General features: G+C 37.0%; 1 protein-coding gene across 1 annotated transcript in view; it reads right to left on the bottom strand.

Moving 5' to 3' along the window:
- The window catches only part of LRRC1 (leucine rich repeat containing 1), a 111,297-nt gene that overhangs the window by 42,831 nt on the left and 55,685 nt on the right, over nt 1-12,781 (bottom strand). The window contains exons 5-6 of the mRNA XM_075202510.1: nt 3,443-3,499; nt 2,493-2,556 (exon numbers count right to left, since the gene is read on the bottom strand). Of these exons, the coding sequence (XP_075058611.1) occupies nt 2,493-2,556; nt 3,443-3,499 (121 nt within the window). The remainder of the gene's footprint in view (nt 1-2,492; nt 2,557-3,442; nt 3,500-12,781) is intronic.

Genomic DNA, 12,781 nt, shown 5'->3' with positions numbered 1-12,781 from the left:
TATACAGCGGCACCATAGTTATCATTCAATTCTGACTGGAGCACTATCTGTGCAGAGTATGTATGTTCTCCTTGTTCTTGCCTGGGTTTCTGGGTAGTACAATTCACCCCACAATCCAAAATCATACTGGTAGATTAATCGGCTGCTGACAATAATGGAGGATAGTGTGTGTGTGGTGGGCACTTAGACTGTAAGTTCTAATGGGGCAAGGACAGATAATCATTGTTTATTTATATAGCACCACTAATTCCTGAGCGCTGTACAGAGAACGCACTCACATCAGTCCCTGCACCAATAGAGCTTACAGTCTAAATTCCCTCACACATACAGACAATTTAATAGCAGCCAACTAACCTACTAATATGTTTTTGGATTGTAGGAGGAAACCTGACAGCCTGGAAGAAACCCACGTAAACATGGGGAGAACATACAAACTCCACACTGATAAGGCCATGGTCAGGCATCAAACTCATGACCCCAGTGCTGTGAGGCAGAAGTGCTAACCACAAAACTATCATGTGAATGATTCATTATTCTTTGTACAGAGTTACATGATATGTTGGCACTATGTAAATCAACGATATTTACAGAACAATACCACTACTTTTAATATGCCTATAATTTAGTATGATAAATAGAATAAAGATGTAAATCCAACTTGAACATACACAAATACATATTATGTAGAAATAGATCATCCCTGTCTTAGAATTTTCACAGGACAGGTACTTGTGTAATAACTTCTGACCTGGTTCATCACTGAGTGGATCTATGAGTTATATAATCTGACACCAACATCTGCCATGTTAGAATTGCAAAGGCAAGTATACATTATGTACCAAGCCTACACATTTATAGCAAAGACATGCTTGTCAGGGATAAGCCCTCTCTAGCTATTGCTTGATTTAATATATTCCAACAGTCATACAATATATAATCGCCTCTATTTTGTCAGGAAACTACTACTGAACCCCTTTATCTGTCACAAACCGACCTCCGCGCACTCGTGACTTGGAAGTTTAATTTAAGGGAACACACAGGATTCCAGCCCAAATCTCGCACTCAACGCTTTCTTTAATGCTACAGATTTACTGGTCTCTTTCCCAACACAGATACCCGCTTCCACACCTCTCTGCCTACTGCCACAAGCTACGTATAAGGCCTGTAGCAAACCTATGACTCAATTATCCAATTGCGCACACTTGGTGCTCTGGTAGCTTAGCAGTTCGTTTAGAGCAATAAGGGCATAAACCATTACATTTTTAGATTTAATATACAAAAAGGCCAATGCTTATAGGTTAATACAAAAAAAAATAATTAACAATTGACATAACATACACAAGCAAAACAGTTTATAATAAAGGGATTACATTTAGAGTATAACTTACATCGAAGTGGTGTATTCTGAGCCAAGGGAAATTGGCTTGAAGGTGGACAGCTTATCAATGAATGATTGATTTCCCAAAAGACTGACAATTTGTTGTCACCAGCCTCAGCTTTTTAAAGACACCTTTATATCTTTCCCCACCTCCAAAGGGGATTGTGGTCAAATCACCATTTGCATGTTGCCTGATTTACTACCAAATTCCACTATGTGACCTAACTTTTCTGTGGAGTGTCACACAGACTCAATTTTATTATTAATATATCCCCTGTGAATTTACCTATCTACTGATACCAAACAGGCCTAGGTACATGGCATCAGTTGAGCTTCTACTCATTTCCTCAACTTCTCGGTGTGGCAGAATTCTTAATTTGATATACGAGCTGCCCTTCAAACACATATTCCTCAATAGCATGATGATCACTACTTTTATTGATTTTAAGTGACATATTTGAAACTGAATTATTTTTGTCTATATAAAATATAGCCAAGTCAGCACATGTCTCCTTGAGCCAGACACCATGCTGAGTGGTTCCCAAAAGTCTATTCAGGTGTCAAAACTCCATCAATTTATCAATGGATTAATTTGATATACCATACTTACACTGCAGTTATGATTTGGGACTCATTACCCACAATTATGTGAAGGGTTAACCCTTATAACTAAGTTCTCTATGTTCACAACAATGCTGTATCGCCACATTCTATTTTGGATATGCAATTGCTAGGTTAAAACATTTTACTGGGAAAAAAATGCAATATTAATTCATTTTTATTTGATATAAACCCTCCCTCTCACAATAGTACATTGGTGGAAGTCTTTCACTGGAGCAGCCAGCTTTGATCGGAGAGTTGGCCAAGAGCCGGGTGACATTTAATTAGGAACAGACTATCATTTCTAACTGTGCTTTACAGAAACAGAGATGCCTATTCACAGTGATGTACTGGTCCAAGAAAGGGGCCTCCATCGATATACTATAGTGGAGAAAGTGGGTGGTGGAAAAAAAAAGCTCTTCAATGATCATTTTCCTTAAACACGGAGAGATATTTATTTAGTAGAAAGCAAACATGACAAAGCACAACTATGTTTTACATATAATACCCTTACCAAGTTATAGAGTTCATTGTTTCCTAAATCAAGCTCTTCCAGTCTACGAAGTTGTGAAAGAGATCTGCCAATAAAGAAGAACAGAGGGTCAGTAAATACCAGAACACAGGGTTACTTTGTAGCTGGAAAATAGCATGATTGGTCTTTATCCAAGAAAAAAAGGACATTGTGCGACTGGCTCCACGGAATGTTATATCAGCTTCAAAATAACAGAAATTTTACAAAACCTATGATTTATGGTGAGGGTGTGTTGTGCTGAATGGCACATTGGGTGTATGTTTTGAAAGCAGTCAGTGCTACATTTGCATAGGTGTTACTTATATGTATTCTGACTAATAGTTTATTTAATACAATGATCTAATGTATGTAGATAATTGGGAATGGGAGTCTCCAAGCCTTCTAAAATGTATTTATAGCTAGCTGTATACTAGTAAAATTGAATGCACATTATATAGTATTCAGAAACTGCAAGTCTAATAAAACACTTCTGAAGAGCTCAAATGCTAAAATATGCTTCAACAAATATGATAGTTCTGTTGAATACTCTGTGATGCTCCGATCTTAAGATCCTAACTCTTCTATATTCAAGTTTATGGAAATGTTCTAATTATTTAAAGCCAAACATAATTACTGAAGAGGACTTAAACATGACACTACTTGAACGTGGCCTTTAATGAGATCCACAACAGTGTTTTAAAGAAGCGAAGCTGTTCAAAATTATTTATGACTATATAATTGTGGAGGAGTGACAGTTCCACAACTTATTTATTGAAGTATATATTCATCAGGAACAGTCACAATTTGACAGCTATGAGTTAATTACAAAGCAAAAATAAATAAATGGTGGTTGATCATATCTTCATTTGTATACAGGAATTTATTTTTGAATGTAAACTATGTAAGAGAACAGAAACATATAGTTCCCAGCAGTTAAAAGGCATTAAACTTACTCTGGTAAATAGGTCAACAAATTTTCTCTCAATTCCAATGAAGCTAGGTTTGTTAAGCTGAAAAAACCCAAAACAAAAACAGTTTAGTCACAAAATAACAAATACAGAAAAAAAATGTAAAATAATGCTCAGAACACAGTGAATGTTTAAGTATTTCCAGAAAATATGAAGTACAGATGCAGCACGATTCATTTACTCCAGCACCACCTGTCACTCAGCATGCTGTTCTCACTGACAAACTCTAACCGTGCCACCCTTCCCATAGAGAACAGTATGGAGGGGGCTGGGCTAGTGTACGGCAATCTGGAAATTCATTCTCACTCTGGGAGGTGCTGTAACGTGGCGATAATCTAAAGGTCCAACATTTTTAATGTGATTTGTTAACTTTGAACAAAGCTACATACCCACAAAGAAAGGGTGTGTACAATTATACAGCCAGGGTAGTGTTGGTTCTTTATTTTAACTTCTTTTTCCTAAAAGTTGTCTATGTACATATCACTTGCATTGTGTTGGTTGCAAGAACAAGAGAAGGAAAGAGGTCTGACAATTTACCTTGATTTCAGGTTTTCCATCACAAACACCTGCATATGGCAACTTTTTAAACCTACTGTATGTTTAGATTTCCAATACGATAAATCAATAAATAGGGATACTTTTTGAATTTATCCTTATTACTAGTTTGGGATTCTTCTAATTGTATTGTAACTGTGGTGGCAATACCCCAGACTATTAACAGATTATTGCTTTTAATATGAATGTGTCTTGTTCTATACCACCATCTTTAATCTGTAAATTTTGTTAGTTACTTTCCTGACCAATCAACATATTATTTGTATACATTATTCTTGTAATTAGGGAAAGGTTTAAAAATCCCATTAAAACGATTAGTTTAGGATTTATGAATATTCCATGCCAGCTTAATATAGTGATTAATTCCTGTGGTTTCTCTAGCTGTTTTTGGTTACTTGGTGACTATATCTTACAACTGCTTTTACACTAATCAATTTTCTTGGGTATGATTTGCATATACCTAATGAAATTAAATTGTTTCGACTTTGTTTGCAGCACATAAAGACAATTAATAGAAAAGCATTTATTCACTTCTTTTGTAGAACTGCTTGGTAACAAAATGTAATATGTACTAGGTGACAAAATCATATGGGGAAAAAGACCTCTTTAAAGTTCTATGACACGCTGCAGCGTACATGCAGCCTTGGCTTTACAATAGTGTTGCAGAACACCAATGTTTTTCAATTTATAGTACAAACATTTGACCAATCTGCTTAGATACAATGGCATATTGAACATAAACTACTGTGGATATCTTTGAAGCTGTATAACAACCTAATTAGAAATGTGCAAATATGTCCTTCCCCATAGCTGGAGCTCCGGGAAAACCATGTAGCAACCCCCACCCCCTCTGATCATCTTACATGTCTGGTCAATGACCAATCGCAAGCAGCAATCAAGACAATTATATCTTGTCCAAAATGGACTTGCTTGTTCTGCATTACAGAGCCTGCAGATCCCTGGTGCTCCAGCTAGGGGAACGGGTACCTAAGCATATAAAAAAAGTTTTAAGAATTTACAGTACAATGTTTTGTTCATTGTTCAACAATTTATAGTTTGTGGTTGACATGGTAATTACAGGACACTGAATGGTCAGGTCACATGACAGTGAGCAAAGTGGCTTTTCAACTATAAAACTCTTAGTGGGCACACCTCATCACCAATTCCTCGTTTGGCATCATATGACCACAGAGCAACTTCTTGACACACTCCTATGTGGAATTAGAAATCAAATGCATCCATTTGTGATCGTTATTTATTTATTTTTGCAGTGGAAGCCATAGCATGCTCCCCCACCTCAAATTTTGCAAAGTAACACTGTTATAGCAGAACCTTTTGGAAAAAGTACCAGCTTCATATTAAAATAACAAAAAGTTGGAAAAAAAACCTTGGGAAAAAATTGCTGCTTTATAACAAAAATGTCACACTAACAAGTTATGGTTTCCTCCAACATTAAGATTAACTTTGCATTTTACATTTCAAATTACATGAATGAGATGCAAGCTGTGTGATTCTGCTTTTATATGGTAGCAGTATTTGTTGAAACATTACCGTCCACACACTGTAATTTAAATTGTTTTTGAAAGCAGCAATGTGTATTTTATATTGCATTCCCAGAGGTAGTATTTAACAAATAACTAGAAAAAGACAGTTTAACATGCCTATAACTATTTAACACTTGTGACTAAACAAGAATGCGTGATGTAAAATTATGCTAAATGAATTGCAGTTTGGAACAATCTTGAATAAAAGGGGATATCAAAACCGGTTTGCTTAGGCTGGGTACACACTACAGAATTTTCCGACCAATGTGTCATCTACAATGACTGTACCTACAACTAAAGTTCTGATTGGTCGGTTGATTCACGTGTACACACTATACACGTTTTAAACAATATTTTCACAAGTGAAGCGATTTGTCATGCACAACATCGGCTCAAAAGGTTGCGACTCCGTACACACAGACTATATATGGGCTCTCTGCAGTGATATGCCAAATAAATTTAAATAAAAGAACTGAATATCACCGGTAAAAAATATATGCAATACCCATCTATATAAATTGCTTCCTACACAGCCATAACGTTAACAATATTCTACACACATACATGTTTTACTGTCTATAATAAAACATCAATTCACAAATATAAAAATATGTCATTGAATTTTAAAAGTAATTACATACAGGAAATACATGATACGGTATAGAGAATATGTATTTTCATTTGTGGTAAGAACACATTGCATACAGGAACATATTCATGTCATATGAAAGGTTTAAGACAGGTCTACTGTTGCTTCTACATTAAAAGCACTTTATTTCTATTTGACTGACATTCCAATACTGCACCATGTGGGACACATGCACAAAGTTGCTGTTTGAAGAATGATCGGCAGTCAGTCAAGCAATTGGTCATGATGTCCTACACACTGCAGGATCAGAAGGCAGTTGGAACAAGATTTTCAGTTTTGCTGACTAACCAAATGAACAGACAATACATGCTTTGGAACGACTATCGGTGATCATGTAAGAGTACACTACTGCTCTATCTGACCGACTGGTTGGTTTTCGGGTGTTTGGCTGAAAAACATGTAGTGTGTACCCAGCCTTAGTTTATACCAGGTATTTATTTTAATGGAAAGATTGGTGAGATTGAAATAAGTTCTATCTTCCTAGATACTTTGAAAATGTGAATTAATCTATATCCAATGAGAACTTCTTAAGAGATAATTGGCAAGTAGATTTATTACACACAAATTTTCCGTAATATCAATTTAAATGTTAGTATTCATCTGGACTCCAGAGATGTAAATCATAATATAATATTTTGATATACTCTTGCACCATGTGAATTAATGATAACAAAATAAAAAGGAATACCTCTCGTATTTTAAGATAAATAATGTATGTACCACTGTATATACATGAACATATATATTGTACTACAAAATAATTATATATTCCAAGTAAAAAAACAAGGTCCACAACAAAGTAAAAAACAAACAAAAAAACAAAACAGGAGTAGAGTACAGGTACGGACAGTGTCTCATTTATAGGTCGCTTCAAAGTTCATGGCTGTGTACTGACCACTTCAGAGGTCTCTAGGACAAACAAGTTCCTTAGTGCCAAAGTATGGTTTTCTTCATAGAGGGTGTTGATATTTTGTAACCACTGGCAGCATGGTGGCTTAATGGTTAGCACTTCTACCTCACAGCACTGTGGTCATGAGTTTGATTCCTGACCATGGCCTTATCTATGTGGAGTTTGTATGCTCCGGTTTCCTCCCACACTCCAAAAACACACAAGTAGGTTAATTAGCAGCTATTAAATGGACCTTAGAACTCTCTCACATCAGTCCCTGTCCCATTGGATCTAACAGTCTAAATTCCGTAACATACACACAGACAGTCTCTCTCTCTCTCTCTCTCTGTTCAGCGCTGCAGAATCAGTGGCGCTATATAAAATAGCTGTTGATGATAATCTACCTAGGAATTAACCTGTGTCTCTCTCTGTATAATATTAAGATATATTATACACAAATACAAACATTAACAACACACTGCATGGCCAAAAGTATGTGGACACCTCTTCTAATTAGTGTTTGGCCATTTCAGGCCCACCCATTGCTAACAGGAGCATAAAACCAAGTATTCAGCCATGTAAACATTAGCAGTAGAATGTGTGTAATGAAGAGTTGTGACTTTTAGCATAGGATGCCACCTTTCCAACAAGTAAGCTTGTTATATTTCTGCTCTGCTAGAGCTATCCCAGTCAACTAAGTGCTGTTATTGTGAAGTGTACAATATTAGCAGCAACAGCAGCTTAGCTGTCAAGCTCACAGAATGGGGCTGCCAAGTGCTTTAGTGTACAAATAGTCTGTCCTCCGTAACACTCAGTACAGAGTTTCAAACTGCCTCTGAAAGTGATGTCAGCACAAGAATGGTTTGTCAGGAGCTTCATGGTCACCATGTGCAATGCTATACATTGATTGGAGTGGAGTAAAGCACATTGGAAACAAACATTCTCTGGAGTGATGACTCATGAATCTGGGTTTGACAAATGCTTCCTAACCGAATGTGTACTGCCAAGTATTTTCTAATACTCATGATGACTTCAAATTAAACAATGTAAGCACTAATAAGTTTATTTATATGCTTTACTCTATTTTGCTATGAGCAAACTTCAGTTCATATTTCCTTTAATTGCCAAACATCCACTCCATATGTGTGTCCCAGATTACGATAGCCCTACTCCTATTGTTGTGGAATATAAATCCAGCTACCAAACAATCTCATATGAAAAACCCTTTGTGCTTATGTTTCTGTAACAGTTGGAATCAAGTCAACCCCAATATATGAAAGGTTCATAAAGAGAGACGATCCATAACAAACACCCTGATTAGCAGTATGCTAGTAAGCCCTTCGAGAAACCAGCTTAAGAAGTCTGATTATTCCTCCAGTGCAGAGGCCTGAAAACTGCAAACAAGTATTTAGTTGGGTTCAACAGGATGGTGATGTTCCTCTCAGATGGCATCGGCTGCTGTTATGAGGGTCAGGAGGGATAATGAAAAATCATTAAATATAGTTACAACCCAAGAATAAAAATTGTAGATAAGAAAACATTAGCATTCCTAAGCCCATAAATCATACAGGATTAGACATGGCAATTTTATAAATATACAAGGTGATGGGTCCTAGCATAAGGTGGCTAAGTGGTTAGCACTTCTGCCTCTCAGCACTGGGGTCATGAGTTCAATTCCAGACCATGGCCTTATCTGTGTAAAGTTTGTATGTTCTCCCTGTGTTTGCTCCGGTTTTCTCCCACACTCCAAAAACCTACTAGTAGGTTAATTGGCTGCTATTAAAATTGACTCTAGTCTCTTTCTCTCTGTCTGTGTGTGTAAGCTCCAATGGGGCAGGGACTGATGTGAATGAGTTCTCTTTCAACGCAGCGGAATCAGTGATGCTATATAAATAAATGATGATGATGAGAACAAGAAGGGTTGAATAGTGCCCAAATTCACCTCTAGACTAGATATACGGATTACAATAAGATAGTATCATAGCATACATATACATAGCATTTTAATATTGTACTTGTTAATTATATTTGATAATTATACCAGCACCACTTGAAACGGATGAGCCACTCTGATTAAACTCCACCCACCTGTGATTCCAGGGATTCAGTTACCTGGGGCCTAATGCATTATGGATCTTAAATGAAAAGGATTCTTATTGCAGTCTCCTGGACAAAACCATGTTACATTGCAAGGGGTGCAAATGAGTGTTCTGTTTTGCACATAAGTTAAATACTGCCTGTTTTTTCATATAGCACACACAACTTTAACTTTTAGTGTACAAATAAGCTATCAAGTATTTGTGTGCTACATGAAAAAACAGGCAGTATTTAACTTATGTGCAAAACAGAACACTCATTTGCACCCCTTGCATTGTAACATGGTTTTGTCCAGGAGACTGAAATAAGAATCCTCTTCATTTAAGATCCTTAATGAATCAGGCCCCTGGTTTTTAAGTGAGCACAGCCAGGTGCACAGCCCCCAGCCGGCACTGCTGACTAATCCACCTCTCCTTCCTCCTGGGATGCACACCACAACCTGCTAGCTGTTTAAAGACATTGTGAAAAAGGTAGGCAGCACACAGGTGAAGTACAGGATGAAGAACAAATAAAATATCTTCTATCCAAAAATAATAAGATATACCAGAGAGCAGCACAGAAAATAAGGCAGATTGATGCACAGCCCACCCACCGTGGTAAGTGGCGACCGTATAATTATCAAGTACCTTAACTATTTGGTCAAAGTTCAAAAATACCCTATAAAAAGCCTGCACTTGTCCCTGCAACCCCTTAAATACACAGCAGTATGATCTTTCTATTTTTCTGGGACATCTAGGTCTCTGAATTTGAACCCACCCTCTAAACCAGTGTTTCCCAAATTCAGTCCTCAAGGACCCCTAACAGTGCAGGTTTTCCAGGTCGCAAGTGAAATAATTATACCAAATGTGTTAGTCAGTAATGAATACACCTGTGCTCCAGCAAAGAGATATTGCAAATATACAGTGTTAGAGGTCCCTGAGGGACCAGGATTGGAAAACACTGCTCTAAACCAATGATGGGCAACCTGATACACTACAGAGGGTGCCTGTATGGCCCTCTAACCTTCAAAAGGGCTGCACATTATTCTTATCATCTCAGTAATAAATTAAATAATATATGAGAAAGAAAAAAAAGAAAGAAAGACTACATGCCCTTAGAACACATCACACCTGCTACTCAAACACCCCACTCACCCAAAAATAACCCTCAACCTACTAGCAATGCCCACTCAACCAAAACAGTCCATATGCCCTTTAGAGCTCTGTCACGAACGCCCAGCCTGTCCCAGATACAGCAATCTGAGCAGCTGGCTGTTACTGGCATCACCTTAGTTAATTAACAAAGAATACACCTTTTCTGCCACCACAAAGGATTATGGTGTCCTTACATTCACCAAAACCACTTATTAAAGTTTCACACTTAAATCACATACACATGTAACATGCGCCTCCTTGGGGCTTCGTAAATTCACAAAGAATAACGGAGAAATACACTAGATTAAATATATTTGATCTGAAAAATATTTCCAAGGCTTATTTACAAAAAGATAATAGACAGACATACGATAGGTTGCATATAAGTTTCAAAAAATAAAATAGGAAATAAAACCAGAATCCCTACTTACAAGTTCAGGATTTGGCGTATGAGGAGTACACATTGAGAAGGTGGGGGTTGAAGAGCATACAAGAAATGGTTAGGAATTTAGACTTTCAGTTAAGTCAGATTGATTCCCATAATGACACAGTTTTCCCAGAAGTAAATTATATATCACTAAGATATATGTTTGGGCACCTCTGAGAATCTCTCACCTCTGATCTTTCTGTCTGGCTAAGTCTAACTCCTCTGCATACACAAACTACTCAGATATCTGTCCAGGGGTGCATGCAGGATTGCCCTGTATGGTACCATCACACTGAATGAGTGGGAGGGATCTCTGATGCCAGTCACAGTAGTGCAGGCACAGTATGCCCGAGATGTGCGCCATCTGACTCCAAGAGCTGGGTGGCAAGTAAAAGCAGCCAGGTGGAGCACCCTAGGTCCTGGGGAGAACTGACATTATAGAAAACCAGTAGTGTACCATGGCTGCAGTACACAGTTCTCTGTGCCATAACTTATATATAATCTACAATGCATAAACTGCCTGTACAGGAATCACGTAACCCTATGCCTAGCTCAGTTAGTAACACAGATGTGGGCAATGTGAGCTTGTGTAGGTAGTCTTGCCTTTGCTAAAACAATTAACATCCATATCCCCCCAAGCAATTTTTTAAAAAATTTTGTTTATTTTTAACTGGGATCAGCACACCAGGGACAGCAGAAGAACTCTAGTAATAAACATCACAATTCGTAGCAGAAAGCATAGAATTAAGTGACATTTTGGCCAAATTTTCTTTAAGTCTTATCCAGATCGTATAGAAAGTGTAAATAAAGGAGACAATTTTTCTTCAATGACACCAGGAAGTAATAGACTACTTTCATAAGGATTTTAAAATTAATTGAGCAACATAGTAAGTTGTTTAAACTTTATTATAAAAGCATTAAATATAATCTACTTCTTCTTTGAAAGAAATGGGCCCGAGGTGTGGGGAAGAAATTTATTTTTTGTATTTTCAAATTACTTTACTCCAGATTATATCACAACATTCTTTTATGTACTAGGTTATTTTGCAGATGTTGCCATAAGGAACAAAAGTGTTTCCTCAGCCAAGATAGCCTTTGGTGTAGACAAGTTTATCCATTATTATTTTGACATGTTATAAAGCCACTCACCTCACCAAGCCAGTGTAAAGCAACATCGTCCAAGAGTATGCACTCGTGAGCAGGATAGTTGAACCAAAATCGGTTTATTTACTAGTATTGGGCATTAGAATCCATAAACATCCAATACAAAATATAAATACACACTGGTAATATGAATTGGAATAAAACATAAGTACTTGCTGATGGAGGCTGTTGGCAAAGGTGGAGTTGTATTTATTGTTACTAGGTTGGCTTTTAAGATCCAGATACACCTGAACTACTCATTCTAAAACTTTCATTTCAATTAGGCTCAATGCAGGCAGCTCTTTTATTAATAATATTTAAACCATACAACATGCATCTAAACAATGGTTCCAAGTGCACTTTTGCATTTTTTTTCCCCACATTGAAAACACATACCATAATTAAAAATGACTGGTACCGGCATGTCCTTTCAATAGGATGTCTTCTGCGCCAATGTAATAAAAATAATAATAAAAAAACAAAGTGTAAGCATAACACCTTAAATAAAGACACTCCTGATGACCCTTACTCATGGCTTATTTAAATGCAAGAATTAGACTGAACCAGCAATGTTGTCAGAAAACTTGAAAAGTTGTAATAATTATGCAGGTAATAAATTACTTTATAGGGTGTTGAACCATGATAGCAACTGACAAACCAGGAAGCGTGTGGAATTAAAGACACACCCTTTATTGGTTTATGGTAATGCGGATGTGCTAAGGCGTTCCACTTTTACTCTCTTTGGAAGGAGGCCCCGCTTGCAAACGGCATCAGACTGAAGTGAAAATATACAGTTAGAGCATGTCCACAAAAATTATTTTACATGTTTAAAATTCCCAACTACAGCATACCAGCCATCAAAGAGGACAATAAGCCACTAAGTCTTT

The sequence above is a fragment of the Mixophyes fleayi genome, chromosome 3 (genome assembly GCF_038048845.1).
Source record: "Mixophyes fleayi isolate aMixFle1 chromosome 3, aMixFle1.hap1, whole genome shotgun sequence".
In the NCBI taxonomy this organism is placed as follows: domain Eukaryota; kingdom Metazoa; phylum Chordata; class Amphibia; order Anura; family Limnodynastidae; genus Mixophyes; species Mixophyes fleayi.
The sequence above is the reverse complement of the archived record's forward strand: the minus strand, read 5'-3'. Positions and strand labels throughout refer to the sequence as shown.